Source organism: Hyperoodon ampullatus, assembly GCF_949752795.1.
Source record: "Hyperoodon ampullatus genome assembly, chromosome: 1".
In the NCBI taxonomy this organism is placed as follows: domain Eukaryota; kingdom Metazoa; phylum Chordata; class Mammalia; order Artiodactyla; family Ziphiidae; genus Hyperoodon; species Hyperoodon ampullatus.
The window spans coordinates 213,497,498-213,517,775 of NC_136914.1; the positions used below are offsets into that span (position 1 = coordinate 213,497,498).

General features: G+C 42.2%; 1 protein-coding gene across 14 annotated transcripts in view; it reads right to left on the reverse strand.

Moving 5' to 3' along the window:
- Positions 1-20,278, reverse strand: part of ABLIM1 (actin binding LIM protein 1) — a gene marked incomplete at both ends in the record, with an annotated part of 204,839 nt that overhangs the window by 17,245 nt on the left and 167,316 nt on the right. For 9 of the 14 annotated variants that reach the window (XM_079705683.1, XM_079705695.1, XM_079705693.1 and 6 more), the window contains 4 exons: positions 8,837-8,966; positions 11,346-11,381; positions 14,781-14,936; positions 15,971-16,048. In XM_079705683.1, the coding sequence (XP_079561809.1) occupies positions 8,837-8,966; positions 11,346-11,381; positions 14,781-14,936; positions 15,971-16,048 (400 nt within the window). Of the gene's footprint in view, positions 1-6,557; positions 6,675-8,836; positions 8,967-11,345; positions 11,382-14,780; positions 14,937-15,970; positions 16,049-20,278 lie in introns of all 14 variants that reach the window. The other 5 variants (XM_079705688.1, XM_079705686.1, XM_079705687.1 and 2 more) reach the window with 2 other exon arrangements.

Here is a 20,278-nt window from a genome sequence, read left to right on the forward strand (position 1 = left end):
TCCTCCTTCCCCATGACTGAGCGAACATCCGTGCAAGAATACACCAGAAGATATAGGACTATCAAAAGTTAATGAATTAGTAAGGTAATTACTTTTATGACTGAGTTGTAAGGGTTCTTTACATATTCTGGATAACAAGTTTCTTATCGGACATATGATTTGCAAATATTTTCTCCCACTTTGTGGTTGTCTTTTACCTTCTTGATAGTGTCCTTTGAAGCACAAAAGTTTTAAATTTTGATAAAGTCCAATTTATCTATCAGTTAAGGCTAACAATTTTAAATAAATCATAGATCTTCAGAAAATAGAGCAGGAGTCAATTTTTTTTCTCTCTTTTGTTTTACTTTGTCTTAAAATTTTTTTTTAAATTGAGATACAACTGACATATAACATTATTAGTTTTAGGTGTACAAGAGCCAATTTCTTCAAGTAAATCAAATTGTTCTAAATCTGGCCAGTAATGCACTAAAGATGTCAATTGCTCGAGTCCCAAAATAACATGTTCAATAGAGTTTTAATTTTTTGATATGTACAGTTTTAGATAACCAGAGCACAGATCTGTACCAAATGGGCAGTAAGATATTCAGAATATGAGATCTGAATTTGTTACTGTCTCAAATTTAGAGCCTAGGTTTTTGGTTATCATGTTCTAAAACTTTTGTCCTTTTTTCTTTTTTTGTTTCAAGAGTCAGTTTAGCATCTAGCTCCCAATATATCATATGCTGACTTTACTAAAGTGAGATATTAGCTCCTAAAAATTATGAAGTTTCACCTACAACCACTGATCTATTAAAAAGCTCATTTAAAGAGAAAGTTACCTCATTTACTATCACTCTCCTAAAGAGTAATAACCAGCTCGTGTCTGAAAAAATTAATATAAAAAACACAGGTAGAGGCAAGCAGGGGAAGGAAGAATACAGTTTACGTTTAGAAGAGAATCCTGCTTTAAACCTAAGGCTGAATCAGAACTAGATCTCATTTACCTCTGTGTGTTCAACACAGTGCCTGGCCACGACTAAGTGCTTAATAAATGTCTGTGAATGAATGACTGAAGTAGGCCAACTAATTAATTCTACAGCAATGATGACCTAATTTAGTGAGCACCACTGCAGGATCAACCATCATCTTTCTCTTAATTATAGGCAGCCAGATGCTAGGACACAGCAATGGGATCACAATAGTACCTTTTTTCTTTTTTTAAAAAAATAGCTTTCCCTATAGTTGATCCTTAATAACCCCAATTTAATTGTTTCACTTCAGAAGAATTCTTTACTCCTACAAACATTAGAAATTATTCACAAGAGTAACCCATAATTAAAAAACAGAATAATTCTTGTGGGCTATTCTCAAAGGAAGTTCTAGACTCAACTTTCTTGCTTTATTTGAGTTTTTTTTTCTGAAGACCTTGCATATCTTGAACACTGGTGCTACTGCTTTGGAACCACACTACTCCCTGCCCTTAATCCTGCACCTCTAACCTTCCTGTACTTGTAGAACATCAGATTTTCGGGGGAGGGGAATGTTCTCACAGGTTTTGGTTATAATATCCAATCAGATGAAACGCCATTAAATTTGTTCTGATAGTTACTAGCCAGGGTCCCGCACACACAAAAATAGCTGCATATATGGGACATCAAGGTTTAAGGTCATTAGAATTAGCATTTGCCCAAGTATTCTGTCATTAAGATGCTCTGCTGCCCAGTGGCAGTAGAAACCCATCACTTCCATGGTTGACGGCTCTCAAAGGCTATGGAACGACTGTCTGATTTCCCAAAAGGTGTATTCTGGCCGAATGCTGTCTCCAGTTGGGCAGAGTTTTTTACTTAGCAGCATATCTTCGGCAACCACCGACCTTTCTAGTGGCTAGAAAAAATGCTAGTATGTTCAAGTCTTTGTAAGTAGATTTAACTCTATAATCATTTAAAATCTCCCACGAGACATTTAAAAACACTAGGTAAACAGCTACTCAGCAACACACCCACCTAAGTGACCCCTGCATAGTGTGATTTCTAAACATCACAACGGCTCCTTGGGGAAAAGGTCTCAGAGTACATAACGTTGCTAGGTACCAAATTCTTAGTCCTTGAAATGCGAAAGGCATTAAACATTTTGGCATTAACAAAAAAATTCTCAAGATGAGGCCTTTTCTAAGTTAAACACCCTTTCTTTAAGTGATAAAACGTTTCACTCTATCCTGGATGGAAATGACTGATGAAGGCCCTAAAAGGTTATTTTCGTGCTTAGTTCATTACTCAGGCAAAGTGATGTATAAGCCATCAGATATACGGAAGGTATCATCATCGTCATCATCATCATCCATCAGCCTGGAGTTGACATTGTTTAAAAATCATGTAATAGTGTATATATCATATACTATTGTATATATCACACTCATAGCCATTTTGTTCCTTTAAATAAGTCCTTGCATTGGTTCATCTAAGTTGTTAGTGATCTTAGCTCCTGGGGTGAGAAGCTACTGTATATATAGTACATTTCTTGGTCTTCATTTTTAGCTCCTTCCAAGTCAGCCCAATAGGCCAGTTTTTCAGTCCTTGGGAGATCATTCACTGAAGGATTCCCACTGTACTTAAATTCAAATGCTCTGTCCTACTTTTATTCTTCTTTTCGCCACCATGAGAGCCTCAGTGACAAATTCTAAGACAAGTCAATCTAAATGGCAATGCTTGCGTCTGCTGTGGGAAACGGCTGGCAACACTTAGCTTCTGGACTCTAAGTGCTTGTGCTCCAAAATATAAATTCTGAGGGGACCTTAAAGTTGGCAGCATCTAGAATGTCATGACAGAGTTTCAAGATTACTGGTCCTTGTCTAAAGCTTCAATAAACGTTATGGTTTCCTTCAGCAAGTGTCAAATACATATTTGGATCATAGCAACTCATATCTATGGCAAAACAAGGAAGATGTCTTTCAAAGAGACTTAATATATGTAGCCCTCCTGTTTGCAAATCTGATTCATGGACACAGAAGTTAATAGCTAACAGTATCTCAAAGGGGAAGGAAGAGAAACTCTGCAAACATGGCACAAAGCCCAAAACAAGGTGAAAATAGTTTTTCCAAATAGGCATGCACTTGTCCAAATGGCCCAACAATGATATACTGATATAGAATGAAGCTGCAAGGAAGGTCAGAGAACAGAAATAAAAAACACAATGGAAAACAAGATGGGCATTACAGAAAATGGATGGGGAAGCCAATGAGATAGAGAGAAAGCTGGTGATGTGCATCTCAGCTCTACACCCATGCAGGTGTCCTGAGCTCCATGGACCCTGGGGGCCTGGGCCACATGCGTCTGAAATAAGGGCCAAGAACTGGACTTGGGCAATGGGAGGTGGGCTTCTGGCTGCCAGAGGGGCAAGGGGACCCCTGCTTTCAGCTACACCCTCCTGAGATGGACATCCTACCCTGGGGTCCTCAAGCTCCTTGGCTTACATTTGTTTTAAAAATAATTTCCCTGAGATTGCAAAACAAGCTCCGAGATAAAGAGTGAATGTTCAAATGAAGAGCCGTGGAAAACCCTGGGAGACTTTGCTCCTTTAAAGATATCTTAGATGTGTTTCTCTAATGGCCATACGTTCCCCCTGGACTGGAGAGGACTTTCATGTAAATGGATACATGTTTTTCAAAATAACTAAGATGTAATTCTTTGCAGAATCCGTATTTAGCTATTCGACTAAACTAGGCTTTTAAAGCAATATCTTTAATATACAAATTCTGCATGATTGATTTTGTAGTTTAGCAAAAAGCTGATTTTAAAACTAAGCATATACTGTTATGCACATTACATTTTGTATCTGAAGTATATCAACTACTTCATCTGAACAAACTGTAGGCATATATCCAGTAAAAAGAAGTGGGAGACAGACCATTAGATATTTTTTAAGCGTAAGCTCGAAGTAACAAACTATTGCTTTCTATAATTTAAACCTATACTATTTGACTGTGTACTTCGAATTCAGACTGAAAAAAGAAAAGATTGTGTATCGACATTTTTAATAAAGCACGGCTTAGGCACACTGAAGTACTGTAATTTTCCTAACCACTTGTTATTTCTATGGAAAAGTTAATTTGGTAGTTTAAATGCCTGAAAGTAGCTGTTTGTCTTGGCCTCCATAAGAATGCAATTTTCTAGTTAAAAAGAGACGGGAAATAAAAGTTTGCTTTGAAATTTATACTTCGTGTATAGCATTTAGACCGAAACACACCCCCCTTGTAGGAATGAGGGATGGGAAGGCTTGGGGTCTATCTAGTCCTGGTGCTGCCACTTCCTAGCTGTGAGTCCTTGGCCGGGTCACTTAACCAGGGCCTCAGCTCTTCATCCACCCCCATGCCTGCCCCCTGCTACTTTACTTCATAGGGACGCTGTGAAGAGTGATGGATTGATGCAACCAGAAGGGCTCTAAGAGCACCATGCCAAGGGGGAAATCACAGAGGGACCAGAGTTGAGTGCTCACTACACACCAGGGCATTTCACCTTGCCAACTACAAATTGGCGCTTGCCGTCTACCTCTACAAGGATGAAATCGTGAGCCGCAGCAGCTGCTGACCTTCAACACCCCCTGAAAGGAGGTCAGGGTGGAGATCAGGAACGAGGCCCTCTGTGCTCTGGGAAAAACTGACAGGACAGGTCTTCAGAGAGTTAGATACTTTCAGGAGAAGACTTTATGAGCCCAATTCTTGCATCTCCTCATATCTAGAAAAGCACTAAAATCCTTCATGGTGACATCTACTCCTCGAGACGAGCAGAAACCTTCTGCAAAAAATATGTGCTTGATTGCATGTACTCTCCCTTCACCAAAATCACATATATACTGACCTTCCCCTACCTCTTTGGAGCAGTTTCTCAGAGCTATCTGCAGTGCTGTCTCCCGGGCTACAGTCCTCATTTTGCCCCAAATAAAATTTAACTCACAGCTTTCACGTTGTGCTTTTTTTTTTTTTCAGTCGACAACCTCACACCCCCCAATACCCTAGGAGAGGTTTCATAGATGAGGCAAGTGGCACTCAAAAGGTTAAGTCTACAATCCAAGGTCCCATAGCTAGCATGTGACAGAGATAATATTCAAAGCCGGGACTCCACATGGGTGCCCATCTCGCCATAAGGCTGCGCACACGCACGAGGTATTGAGTCTTGATATTCTGTGATGTGTTATTTGTATAAACTCTGTGTAACTTTATAGGGTACCTGACATTTTTCTTCCTACACAAAGTAGCTTAATGAAAGATGAAATATATAATAACCGAATAAGGCAGTTCACACTTTATGAATTAAAAAATGTATTTTCCCTTGCATATTAGAAACAAAGAAACAAAAGTCTTAATTTGGCCAAGGGCTTCTATATTAAAGTCTCTTTAAAATACATCTCTGAAGTTTTTTCAATAATTTCTTATGGTTTTATAGACATTCTCTAAAGTATCATCTTGACATCTAAATAATAAAAGTCTTTCCTCCCCAAATACTAATTAGCAGTAATAATTTTACATAAGCTGTCAAGAATTTTAGAAAGTGCTGCACCTGCTGAAAAATTTCTTTGCTAGCGGCAAACGGTATGTGTCTTCAAATAAGCTTGTCAGCAATGTTATTTTTACAGCACAGACAATGCTAAACTCGCATGCTTGCAAAATGACTGCGAAGGGAATTCAGTCAAAGAGCACAACATATAGGCTGCTTGAGAAAGTGTTAGTGACATGAGCTCTTGGAACTCGGGGTTAGAATCCCTTAGGTCTGTCTTAAGACCCATGACAACATCTGTGCTTGCCCGCTACTCCCTCCTTAAGGTATTCTCTTCGGTTAATTTGGTTCAAGTCAAGACTACGGAAAAAGTTAGCATCCTCTGGGAGCTCCTACTTATTTTAAATGATGGCTCCTACTTATTTTAAATTTGGGGCTCTTGGCTTCACTGAGAATGGCTGTGGAAACATAACAGACCATGAGGACAATGGGAAGGGCAGAAATGGGCAGGAACAGAAGACAGAAGGCAACGTCCCTCTTCTCCATCGTGCAGAAATCAGGACAGGTCAAAGGAAGGTTACTCTAAGGGTTGCCTCAAGGAGAGAAATTTAAGTTACGTTGCCATAGGTCTTTCATACCATCCGAACATTTTAATACTGTTACGTGGTTAAGTGGCTTATCACCATTAAGACTTTGGAACCCTCGTGGCTGAATACTGTTGTGTTTTGCTGAGCCATCACACATACAAAAACCAGGAAGATTCCCCAGATATATATTATATTTTGCTTTTGACCGGAGAAAAACAAAATAATAATATATATTTTTCTTAAGCAGTAGATAATAAATCTTAGGGTCTCAAACATATTTCCTGTTTCTTCATCTAGAGCCCTTTAGAAATGACATATTTCTCCTAACGAGAGATGCTATGCCAGTTCTAAGACACGGCTGGGTGTAGTCATGACACACGCAGGCATGCTGAGAAGTCCGAAGCTCGGAGCTGACTCTTGGAGATACACCTTATTAGCCTTCCCAGGGTGCTAATAAATCTCCGCTATGCAGGGTGCTGCCTGGAGAAGCCTGCCTCCTTACCTTTGATATGGGGAAGGAAGTGGTGTCGGAAAGGGGAGTTGGGGCGGGAGTCGCTGTGGCCGGAGCTGAGGCTGCCGGTGTGCAGGAAGGACCTCTGCACACCAGGAGACAGCAGCTCTGTGCAGTAAGGATCAGGGGCAGGACACGGTGCAAACAGAAAAGAAGAGCACAAATTAACACACGAGCAGGGACAACGCCATCGTTCCAAGGGAGAAAAAAAAAAAAAAGAACGTTAATCAGGAGTCTGCAAAAGGAGGAAGGAAAAGGGGTTAAGAAGGCACCTACGAAGGGTCACACAAAGTGGGGAGAGTCTGCAAACAGGTTCGGGTCAGTACAGAGTTCACTCTCCGAGAATAAATGGCTTTAGTGGGAGGGAACGGCCACCAGAAGGTTCTGTCAGGATGACACCAGCTACCACTGAGCCAGGACTGGGCACGTCACTTAGACTCCACCATAGCTGGTTTTAAAAGGCACCTGACAAAGCAGAACCCTCTGAAACACATGTACAAAACTGACAATCATTTCAAGAACCTTGCAAAGAAATACTTATACGTAAGGGTCAGATTCTTTGTTTTTTAAGCTGCAAACGTCTCCTACTGAAAGTTTAATTTTACTTTGCCTATGTAGAAGGGAAACCTGTCTGTATCCCCTGGGTAGCAAAGAGCTACCTGTGATCCTGAGAATTGGGTAATGGTGACACCAGGGGAGCTGGAAGCTCAGTTATGGACCCTTAACCTAAGCCCAGACCTAAGGACGTGCGTTATCCTCTGGGATCTAGAACGTAGGAGTGGATACTCTGAGGTGCTCTGTGCTGACCATGACTATGCTAGCAGAGCCCCACCTCGAAAAAATAATTATGAGCCGTAACAACCGACATCACGCATGTCCATGACGTATTGTGAAGGGGGAAGAGAAGTGCTTAGAATGGGGAATGTTCTACAGGCTCTTGGCATCAGAACCATGACTAGAACAGAGGAAAACTTTCTACTGCCCAATGAGGACATGACCTTTTAGGGAAACAATGTCCCTGGCTGACCACTCCCTTGCTATCCAGGGATTCTCTCGAACAACAATTTCCCAGGGAACCTCGCATCATTCTGACAAGGGTACGGCTGCAGTATCAGGGTATGCCCATACGTAGGGGTGGTGGCATAGGGATTTCTCATCACCTAGACAGAAAATGGTGTAAATCCAAACCCAGAATTAAAATGAATATCACTGTACATGAAAAATAAAAGGAATTTCTTTCCTGAAAAATTTTCCTTTAACGTAACTCAACACATACTGAGTAAATATTTGAGTCTAGAGAAAACTATACTTTATTGAAGGATCAAAAAGTAAAAATGTAATCCTCTACAAGCATTAAATCTATGGCTTTAAAGAGAAGATTGCAGCCTTTTTACATTCTGTTCATTTCCTTTGGTTTTATTTTATAAAATACGTTAGCATATGAATGGGCTTATTCTCATCAGCCTGCACAGAAGCAAGAGGCTTAAAATGAAGTCTTCATAGACATACATCATCACCAAGTTTGTTTAGAAGGCCAAAATCTTCCCTGGTGAATCTATTTCTCAGGAATCCTCGGTCTGTGCTGGGATCTCCATGCTTTTTCCACTCTACATAGGAGATACCCACTAATAGTAAAAGGGACCACATGCTGCAGAGATAAAGGTAAATGAAGTCCACTACGCTTAATATTCTCCATCATGGCACACCTCTAGTGTTTTTATATTTTCCAAGTCTGATTCAAAATCTTAGGTTGGAAGGCATCTTAAAAGTTACCAAATACAACCCTGAGGTTCTATATGAGACTTCTTTCTAGCAGGTTCTTAACCAAGCATGCTTAGTAATATACCATGTGCCCGGATGAGGGAAACATAATAAACCCACCAGTAAATGACTAATACTGGATTTAGATTTTAGATAAGCCTAAAAGGCACATCACCATATTTTCCTTTGGAGATCTCCATTTTAAGTCTCAAAGTGCTGAGATTTTCTTCAAGTCTAAAAAAACCAAAAAACCTCCTTTGCTTCTAGGTGTTCACTGTCAACATGTAATTATTTAATAAGTCATAATGAATATAACCATAACATGACTCTTGTTTTGAGAAAAGAAATAACACAAACTACAACGGAATAGGAGTTTGCAATTTTTTCTGGGAGAGGGGTGGGTAGATTTGGCAGCCGGATTTTTAAATACGCTATCAGCGGTGGGGAAAACAATCACACAGAAACACGGCTGACTCTAGAGGGTGAATCCCGGGAACAGGTGCCCTTACCAGGTCTGTGAAAATGCTGGGGAGAGCGAGACGTGGTTGGAGTGTAGCTGTGACGGCTGTACACAGGGGAGTTGATGGAGCCCTGGCTGGTGGACCGGTGGATCATCCGGTCCCGCCCATCCTGGTACCCCTGGAAGCAAGTGCGAGAAAGTGGGAGCACAAGGCATACATGCAGGCTGTTGTCAGGTTCACGTGAAATCAAGTTGCACCAAAGTCACCCAGGAACTATCCCGTCTACCTGTTCACGTATACACTTTAGGGCCATATTCCTTAAATAGGTATGCAAACAAGCATTCCATGGTTAGTGCTTTTTGTTCAAAACCTGTAGTGCTTGCCTTTACCAAGATTTTAAGATGTAAAAAGGATAACCTCCAGTGTTGATAGAGCTCTGGGAAAAGAGGGAATAATTCCAATGACCACGCTTATATGGTGCTTTTCAGTTTTACAAAGTCTGTTCACATAGGTTGTACCATCAGATCCGCATCATAAAGAAGGTAGAACACATGGTATCACCTCCCTTCTTCACAAATGCAGAATCTTTCAGAAGGTTCCACGCAGGTAAGAGACCCGTGTGTGCAGGTGGAGCCTGCTTCAGAACCAGCCTCCTGACTCTCATCTCATCCCTGGATCCAACCACCAACCCACACCATCCATGCTGTTAATCTGGTGATGTTTTACGTCGATTTTCCTGGAGAACAAGCCTGTGGTGGCCTCAAATCCAGTAATTCTACTTCTACTTAAGGAAGCAAATTCCAAAAAGAAAAAAAAGTTTTTTAAACGACCTTTAAGTGGAAAAATTTCCTCAGACATTTATAATGCCACCATTTATAAAGACAAAACTTTGTATTATGTGCTCAACAAAACTGGGGAATAATTAAGTTATGGCATATCAATTTAATGGAATACAATAGCACCACCAGTCTGTCACCATGTCCAAATCTAGAAAAGAATATTGTGAGTATAAAGTATAAAAAAAACCATACACACACAAACATAACATAAAACTTTAAAAGAATTAGAAGAGTACAAGGAACGTTTTACATTTTAGGAATTTGTTGCCCTATGAAGTTTCTACTAGCACGATAAAAATAAAAGTTTGAAAGAATGCATGAAAAAGGACTAAATTAAAACCTCAAAAACTATGGATGTGTGCAATTTGAGAGCAAGAGGCAAAAAAACTTTGATTTGATCCTAGCTGGCTGTAACAATAAATTAAAACAACAACAAAACAAAATTCCCCCAATAATGTGCCTCAACCTATTATTTTTATTACTGACAAGGGGTCAATAATAGAAATTAATTCTTCATAACTTCAGTTGAAAATGATCAGAATATTCATAGAAATTAGTTATTCATAGCACTCGGTCATAAACCACCACAATACTACAGAGATTTTACCATCTCAAATTATAGTGATTACTTAAGATCAGTCCAGTTTTATATAGACTATCCAGCCAGTTACTTAGCTTTAAGACAAGACTACTGATTTTATTTATTATTATTATTTTTAGAAGGGGGTAGACCTAACCCCTGAGGAGTTTGCTCATTGGATACATAAGGAAATGCAAAATAATAAGAAGCACACTAAACAAACAATCCCTTGATTATTATTACCTGTAATAGCTTAAATGAAAGTGCTGGGTTAGACCTGGACCATGCTCAGATTTGAGCTGGTCTGAGCTCAGGCCACCCTCCAAGGGAAAAATTATTCTGGGACAACAGAAAGTGCTTCTGAGACCTCTGGTCACCAAGCACCTCTGTCACTGTGGGTGACAGCAAAACCAAGACGCTCCTGGGATCAGGGGTAGAGTGTGAAGGGGTTGTTTCATGTTATAGAACAGTATCGTCAGCTTCCTGAAGAACCTTTAATAAAATGGGTTGGGAGCGTAACTAATTTGGGGGATGTGTCTTTGGTGCTGGATGCCGCAGAGGGGAAGAGCATGTTTGGGTTGATAGGGGACCCATGGCTCACTACGGAACCATCACTGACAGCTCTACGTGATCCTCAGGAGGTTATTCCCGAGGGAACAGCCAGCCTGGTGGATTTGATCAAAGCCACTATAAGGTCCGTTTACTCTGAGAGGGGGGACAAGATTATTGATTTTAGACTGAGAGAAGTGGCCTCCCATGAAGATGGCTCTGCTGATAGAAACACCATGACCACGGCTGGCCATTTCAGATAATCAGTAGGTTAGGATTCAGATCAATCAATTATAGATGAGAGGAGAGAGCCCAATATCGGGACAAGTGACCCCATTCTCCACTCTCTTTCCTACCACTCAGAGGTGCAGGGTAAGGCTGGTTTTATTCCCTAGTCTCCATTTAGAAAGAAATTTACTTCTGGGTCTTACAGTCATATCTTACACGTAAGGAATCCTACATTCATCATAATCTTGTACACGGGTTTTCTGTTCTTTTGTTTAATGTCCTTTTGCAAAAATTTGAGTCTAGGAATGGTCCAAGTAACTCCCCAATTCCACCCATTATAATTTTCAAAAATGGCACTTACTTCTGCTGAAGGAGTAGGAGACAAAGTCCTTGGAGACTAGAAGAATAAAAGAGAATGAAAGTCACAACGTTTATTAGCTCACTTTCAGTTTTAATTAGAGTTGCTTATCAGAATCACCTGGAAACATTATTCAAGATACACATGCCAGCACCTTTGCCCATTCCCCGTCTTCTGATTCAGTAAGTTGAGAGTGGGGCTCAGACAGGTACACAAGGACAAAGCTCCCACGAGACTAGGGCACATGTCTCTGCTTAAGACGCATGGGCTTTGGAAATATGCTGCGATGCTTTAGGTGATTGAGTTAGAGAAATTGGAACTATTTCCCCTATATGCTCAAACTATGCTGTTTACTACTATGAGTTACAGTGTCTACTGAAACACAAGAGTTTGGTAAACACAGTTGTTGACTAAATTATAACCATAGTAATCACCTGATATGTTATGATGACCAGGTCCGTGGCATCCTCCCCAGTGGCCTTGCCAACCTCAACACCATTCACCTTCTGGCTTTCATCTTTCCAGGCACACAGGTTTCCTCGGGGCAGTCAGCAGACCAACCCCTCTCTCACCTCAGGGCCTTTGCACTTGCTGTGCCCACTGACAGCAGTGCTTTCTACTCAGACACCTGCAGGGCTCACTCCCCATCCTCAGTGAGGTCTCTACTCAAATGCACTACCACACAGTACCTTCCGTGATCCTCCTGCTTAAAGGAGCAACCCGGCCCCGTCATGCTTTCTCCTTACTCAGCTTCATTTTCCCTCACAGCTCCATCACCCTCTAAAATTATGTTACGTATCTGTCTGTTTATTATGTCTCCCACATTACACTGCAAGCTCCATGAGGGCAAGGACTCCATTCATTTACAACCAAGTATTCCCAGCGACTGGAGCAGCTCTTGGCACATATTAGGTGCTCAACAAATATTTCCTAAATGAATGACCGAAATGTTTATGATTAAAATGCAAAAAGCTTTCAAATAGAAATGAAATGCAAACAAAGCATTCTGAAGAACAGGGCCAGTAGTGGATTTCTCAGTTTCAGAATTTGCCCTTTTTTTCCAAATTTACAAGAAGCTGCTGGCTCTCTTGCACTCCAGACTTCCTTGAGCCCCATGGTCTGGTTTGATCGGCTTTCTGGAGGCACAGATGGCTACACAGAACTTCAAGCTTACTCCTCCAGGTTTCTAAAATGGCAGTAGATGGATTCTCTGGAAGAAGTTTAATAATTAAAGGAATAAATAACTAAATAGCTTGCAAACTTGTCTAAGTTGCAAGATCCATGCATTGGGGAAGAGTTCATGAATACATCTGATTAGAGGGCCTCCTTGCATCCAGACTTTATGCTCAGAGAAGCCCACAGGCCTCATTCTAGGCTACGATGGTAACAATTCTGATTATGATGGCAGCCAGCATTTTTGCTGTGTACTAATTACGTGCCAGGTATTGTTGTAATCTAAATATTTCACTTAATCCTTACAGAAAAACTCTAAGGTAGGTATTACCATTATCTTGAATTTACAGATAAGGAGACTGAAATATGTAATTTTTCCAAAGTCATATGGAGAGGAAAAACCAGTCTGGTTCCAAACCCAGAAACTTTCACTTCAAAGCTCAAACTTTTGGGCCCAGAACACCATAAGGCAACTCACCTCCCCTTGCTTGTGTGATTCGAACCCTAGGAAATTGTCATCCACTTGCTCAAGGACCAGCCCCTATGCACTCTGCTCAGGAGCCTTCCTTTGCCCCTTATCCTCTCTGAAGCTCTGCCACCCAAAGGCCATTGAACCCCCCAGACCAATCAACCTGCTCTTGAGAGGCTGCAGATGCAGTTACAGGGGCATGACCACTAGGTGGCACTACATGAAAACAGACACGACTTCCTGCCAAAAGGACCAGAGCTATGCTTCGGAGGAGAGAGAGAGAGAGAGAGAGAGAGAGAGAGAGAGAGAGAGAGAGAGTGTGTGTGTGTGTGTGTGTGTAATTATAAATACAGACATGATTATAAAACAATAAATATTATACATACATTATTGAGAATAAATTAAACAGAATTGCCACGTTTTCACGAACTTTCTTCATCTAAGATCTTAAAGCACTGTGATGTTACAGATTATCGGTTTTAGCCTTGGTTGAATGACTGATCTTGGTCCACTACTTGGGAGACACCTCTCTGAGTGGACTCAAATCAGTCTATAGCTGATTCCAATTTAAAAAACAAAAGGGGAAATGTTTAGAGTGAGTTGAATAGGCCAGGGGAAACAGACCAGAGCCCATGAGACCTAGGGAACAGAGAGGAGAGGGTGACCAGGTGCTGAGGTTGTGATCCAGCCTGTGGACCATTAATGTTGGGAGAGTTGTTTTTTTTGTTGTTGTTGTTTTGCGGTACGCGGGCCTCTCACCGCTGTGCCCTCTCCCGTTGCGGAGCACAGGCTCCAGACGCGCAGGCTCAGCGGCCATGGCTCATGGGCCCAGCCGCTCCGCAGCATGTGGGATCTTCCCGGACCGGGGCACGAACCCGTGTCCCCTGCATCGGCAGGCGGACTCTCAACCACTGCGCCACCAGGGAAGCCCTGAGAGAGTATTAATAAGCCCCAAGAAGACAGGTAAAAACAACAGTAGTAGCTGCCATTTTCTGAACATTTACCACGAGTCTGGCTCTCTGCTAATTGCTTCAATAATTAGTTAATGTAGATTAGCTTTAATAGATGATAAATTATCTAGATATATAGATAATTAATCTTTAATAGATAGCTTATTTTATCCTAACACCCCATGAGGCAGATTCTGTCATTATCTGTTTTACAGACAAAAAAACTAGGATCAGAGTGGTTGTCTCATGGTCAAAATCACACAACCAGCATGTGGACTTCCTGGGTTGAACCCAGGTAACTTGATTCCAGAAGCCCAGCTCATACCACGGTCCTATACCATGGCCCCATTCTCTCTACTTCGTCTTTTCTTGCACATTCTATCTTATGATGCTGAAAACTGCAGTTGTCAAAATTTAGGGGTTGTGATCTCTCTCCTCACGATCCCATGAATGTACTTCAGTTTGCCCCAAAGCCAAGACCCCATCCCCCCCCACCGAGGACTCTCCCTCCCTTATTCCCTCTGCCCAGCTCACAGAGTCTCCCCTGACAACTTCGGCTTCCTTCCCAGCATGCCGGCTCTGCTATCCTACAGCCTGGTACTGATGCTTACTCATCCTGCACTGTCGTTTTCTGTGGTTGGTCTGCTTCCCTACCTCTCCATACCTCTCCAAGGGCAGGGATGGTGTGATAGGTTTTTGACTACCTCAGATCACCTGGTACAGAAGCCTGCAAACAGTGGGCAACCAAAAGGACCCTCTGATTTATTTTGATTCCAGTCAGTAGTTTTTACACATGTGCCAAAGAGAAATAAGTTGTACCACTCACAGCTTCTGGGAATTTATTACCTCTCCCAGGCTCCGCCTCTCCTGTTTGTCATCATAGGCCGAAGAGTAGAAAGGCTCATAGGTAATAAGATCTGGACGTTCAATGTCATAAATTGCCTTGACCTTGGGAATGGCTGCTAAATCCTTGTAATCCAGGATTTCATTGTCCACTTTTGCCTGCCGAAGTTAAACAGAAAGAAAAAATCACTCTGCCGTCTCATCTTCGGGGAACGATGGTTAGCGCATCTCATGTCTTGTTTAAAAAGTGAAAACCTTAAAAATAAACAAAACCCAAAACACTTTGCTTAGCACGGTCATACTCTTTATAAAGTTGCCTGTTTAATACTCGCAGACATAGAGAACAGACCTGTGGTTGCCTAGGAGGAGGGCAGTTGGGGGCGGGAAGAATTGGGAGTTTGGGATTAGCAGATGCAAACTGTTATACATAGAATGAATAAACAACAAGGTCCTACTGTACAGCACAGGAAACTATATTCAATATCCTGTGATAAACCATAATGGCAAAGAATATGAAAAATAATGTATATCTATGTATAACTGAATTACTTTACCGTACAGTAGAAATGAACACAACACTGTAAATCAACTATACTTTAATAAAATAAATTTAAAAAATAAAGTTGCCCATTTATACCAATATTAATCACATTTTCAAAAAAGTCACCAAAAGCTTAGGAAGAAGTCTATGTAGAATTCATCAAGTAGAGAAGCCTGCAAACCTTCAGGATAATTTCCTAAATTTATTACAGAGAAGGAAAAGCTCAAACAGATGGCCAAAAAAATCCTCCCAGGTGGCTAAAAACAATTACTGCATATTTAATAAACTAAATATTTAAAGCCCTCTGTGGCAGAATTTAAAGATACTCAGTATCAGCATTATAAAATGTATAATTAATCCCCAAATATCTATATGCAAGTTAGGTACAAAAATTTTTTAAGTCCTGCATCGTATCACTGCACTTTACAGGTCATCTACTCGTTCACTCTGTACCGATGGTCACATTCACATAAACACTTGATCACGTGGAGGAAAATGGGATTGAGGTGGCTGATCTACAAGAATGAAAACTGGATCTCATAACAGAAATAAAAATCATTTTGAATTATTCACTTTTGGATTATCCAGTCCATGCTTACCAGCTGCTACCACCCCTGGTCTGGAAGTGTCTCTTCCAGAAGTAGATACTTACATAGATAGTATGACCTGGGGACCCAGGGATACTGGAGCCTGGTCTAGAATAAATGCTTTCGGAAGAAGTCCTGGTAGGCTGTAAAATAAAGAGTGACTTGTAAGATTTCAGACCATGGCTTCAGAATCAAGACTGGCCTAAGTTCCTACACTTTCCTAAAGACTAAGCTGGTTAAAATGAGAAAGAGGTGTACCTTTTCTAAATATGGGAAAAGAGAACATAGAAAGAAAGGCAAATGAGAACTAGTTGTACAATCAGCCTTGAAAATGCATTTCAGGGCTTTTCTTTTTCTCCTTGTCCCCTACAAGGGGACACGTTCAAGCACGTTCCGTCTCCATGGCCACAATCCCGGCCCCAGTCACCACCTCTGCTGGTCTGGACTCCTGCAATGGCCTCTCCTCTGGGTTTCCTGCTTTCATTCTCTCCCTCTTCAAATCCACTTGGCACCCAGTGGCCAGAGAGATCTTTGAAGAATACAATTTGGATTGTCCCTATCCTGCTTTTGGCTTCAGGGTCCACATAGAGTGAAATCACAGCTCCCAGGGCCTTGGGATGTTGTCCCTGCCTTCCTTCCTCCCATCACTCACTACCCACTGTCACTCATAGAACATGGGACATGTCACTGCCTCAGGGTCCTTATCCTTGCTGCTTCCTCTGCCCCAAATGCCCTGATCCCCAATTTTACTCGGTTGATTTCTTTTCCTCCTTCAGTCTTGGCTTAAATATCACCTCCTCCCTGATCTTTCACTCCAGAGTTGGTGACCTTGTTATTTCCTCTCACAGTATCATTCTTGGTTTTTTTCTTCATGAATAAAATGTATAATTTTGTATTTGTTGGTTTCATCATCATGTTAATCTCCCTCACTACCTTTAGTTATGACCTCTGCCCTCAGAGGGTTTAATTTTCTCACCACTGTATGTGTCCGATGTTTTACAGAGGTACAGAGAAGGCATAAATATTTGTTGCGGGAATGAGCTAGAATTTATTATTTGTAAACAAATACTCAGTTTGTGGATACTTGACTCATGTCAGTTGCATGTTTTGAGCCTTACCATATGGAAGGTCACTGAGGTAAGGTTAGTGGTCGGCTGCTGGGGAAGGTATAAGAAAGTAGACTTTGTAATAGAGGCTGGAGAACCCTGAGAGTGAGATGGGAGCAGGAGGAAAAGGCATGAGCTGGGATTAACTGCCCCCCACCTCTGCTTGGTATGTTCTGGAAAGCTCTGCAAAGAAACCCAAAGGCCTGGTCTTGGAAGATTTGCTCCCCTCCGTGCAGCTATTTCTCGGAGAGGACAATTTATAGAGCTATGTTAGGAATAGGATTTTTCCCCTTTGGTACTGTTTCTGCTGATTTTTTTTGTGTGTGTGTGTGGTATGCGGGCCTCTCACTGTTGTGGCCTCTCCCGTTGCGGAGCACAGGCTCCGGACGCGCAGGCTCAGTGGCCATGGCTCACGGGCCCAGCCGCTCTGCGACATGTGGGACCTTCCCTGAGCGGGGCACGAACCCGTGTCCCCTGTATCGGCAGGCGGACTCTCAACCACTGCGCCACCAGGGAAGCCCTCTGCTGATATTTTGGTACCTCAAATATGAGTCTAACTGAGTCAAAAAAAAACCTCCTAAAAACAAGGATGTTGCATCACTATGGAACTCACATCTGAAACAAGGAAAGCAAACCCGCCTGGCCAACCAGAGGCAGGCAGTGATTAGACTCGCCCTGACAGTAAGAATTCACTAGAGGGCTGGGGTCCGTTGCTCTCCCCAGTGTCCCTGGTATCTCTGAGACAGGCGGGTGGAGGGGGTAGGAGAAAGCACACGGGGTACAGTGGAGGTGTGCCGGGCTCGACACTTCCGTCCCTGCTCCCCTCCCCGCACCCCAGACCTGCCTCATACAAGCACTTTCCTCCTCACGTGACAATTTTCCCATCACAGGCATATCTCCATATGAGAAAATCCTCAAATCTGAGGATAATGAAAAAGAAAGGATTCACATAATAACACTACTCAAAAAGCCCAACTCCTGGACCCATTTCCCAATCAAAATATAGAAGTGACACCATCCAAGTGCAGCCCTCCTTTAAAAAGAGATGCCACCCCTTCGGAAAGCTGAGCCAATAACCATCTCTGCGGGATAATCATTAACTACGGGTAGTCCTTCAGCTTCAAGTGGCCAGGATCTAACGTTTGCCAAACTCAATATAAAAATGAAACCTCTTATGTAACAACAGAAGAATATTAATAGCAGCAAACGTTTATTGCCCACTTACTATGTAGCAGGCCCTGTGTTAAGCACTCCCCAGGCATCCTCTCATTTAATCTTCTCAATAATCCCAGGAAGTAGGTACTGCTAATATCATTATTTTATAGATGAGGGAAAAGCCACACACAGGTAGGCAAGGGTCAGGATTTGAAACCAGACACTTGAAAGGCAGAGCCCAAGCTCTTAACCCCTGCGCTAAATTTTCTGCCCTTGTTGTAAGGCGTGTGTGGCCGTTTATTTCTCATCAACATGGCTTTGGGACAAATGAGGTGAAAGTAAAAGAAAAACATTGAGATGAACTAGCAGAAAAGAGCGCCTGCTAACTGAAAATGTTTTTGCTGCCACTTACAAGCTTCTAAGGAGCCTGCGATAGCTCAGTGTTAGGGTGGGGTAAGAGAGGGTGCACCCTAGGACAGTCCAACATCTTCGGTTGCTGGCGTTGCTAGGACAACAACAAGGTCTGTTTTCATTAAAAGCAGTGAGGACACTGCGTGAATAGCTAAAGTGCATACAGAGCTTTGGGGCCTCTTCCATGTTACTCATCCTAATTTTTGTCAAATGTGGGCCAGGGATCCTTTCTGTCTTTCCTGTAATGATGCACCCGGGGGTGGCTCTGAAGCGTTTTGTTCTCTGGCATACTGTGCAAGCTGATAGGAACGTAGCTGGGGAAGAATGTGAGCACAGGTCAGAAAGGGGCCCTGGGTGCTCCCTTCCAGGGATGGAGACCTTCGTGGAAGGAAAAGGTCTCTTGGCTGAACCAACCTGTCCCAGCACAGTCTCTCTCCTTTCTTTCTTCACTGGATAGAGTATTCTGTGAGTGGCACAGGCTTTCTCTGAAGCATTTTACCCTGTTAATATTGTAGGGCTAAAGGTTTTAAGTTATCCGGCAGTCTGAATTCTTGTCAAGTCCCATTTGATTCTTCAGAGGTGTTCGGATCAGAGTCACCTCCAATTTGCGTACAACTGTCCTGGATTCTCTGATTCCAAAATAAAGATTTTAGAGTTTCATAGTCGGTATTTTCATAGTCAGTTTGCGAAGTCAGCCAACGTTCACCAAATCCACTACTGCTCTGGCCCTTGTTAGAGAGCTCACTCTGCCTCGTGCATCTTCAGGCTACTTGGAGTATTGGAGAAACGCTTACAGTATCTCTTGGAGGTTCAGAATCTGCTCTTTCTTTCACTGCATTTGCCACTGTTTGCTTTTGCTTCCTTCTGACCTCCTAACCTGACTGTAAACTTTACTTCCGTAGGCATCTTGTTTGTGGGTTATTCTTGCTTGCCTATTTTCTTACAATGGTCTTTATTTTCCTGTTTAAAATGAAATAATGGGATAAAACACACTTCTGTAGAGTATACTCTAGTGGGGTTAAAAGGCTGGTTTTGGAGTCAAATACCTTGGCGCACACACTGGCTCTCCTACTTGTGTGACATTACATGAGTGTCTCTTTCCTTTCTCTCATTTTTTTTTTTTTCTTTTAACTTCCTTGAGCTTCAACTTCTCTACTTACAGAATGGAGGAGAGGGTACTTACAACCCCTAGTTCCTAGGGATAAATGAGACAAGACATCTAAAGCTTCAAGCACCTTGCCCAGCACATGGCAAAGACCCAGCATTTTCCAGACACTTGACATTAGACTGGAGTTCTTAGCCAGTTCATCTCAAATGGTGAGGGGCAGCACTGCCTCTGTTTTGTTCCTCATGACAGGATAGTCCTTTCAGATGTGAGCTCCACAGACCAGACTTCCCTAGAGTCCTCCGCAGCTACCACCCTTGGAGGCCTTCCCATACCCTGGAACTCACGTATGTTAACTGTCTCAGCACATGGGGCAGCAGCCCCACCTGGAGCTGACAAATGTCCTTCCCCTTCTGGAGAACTCCATGGAGTGAATCTATATCCTTCCAAGATGGTTACTTCCTGCTTACGTCTTGGCTCTAGTTACTAATGCCCTTCCATGACAGATGGCAAAGAGTGGCACAGGCCTGTCTGACCTACCAGTGTAGTTCCTGGTTCGCTGCCTCTTGAACTGTGCTCCAAGCTTAAATGGTACA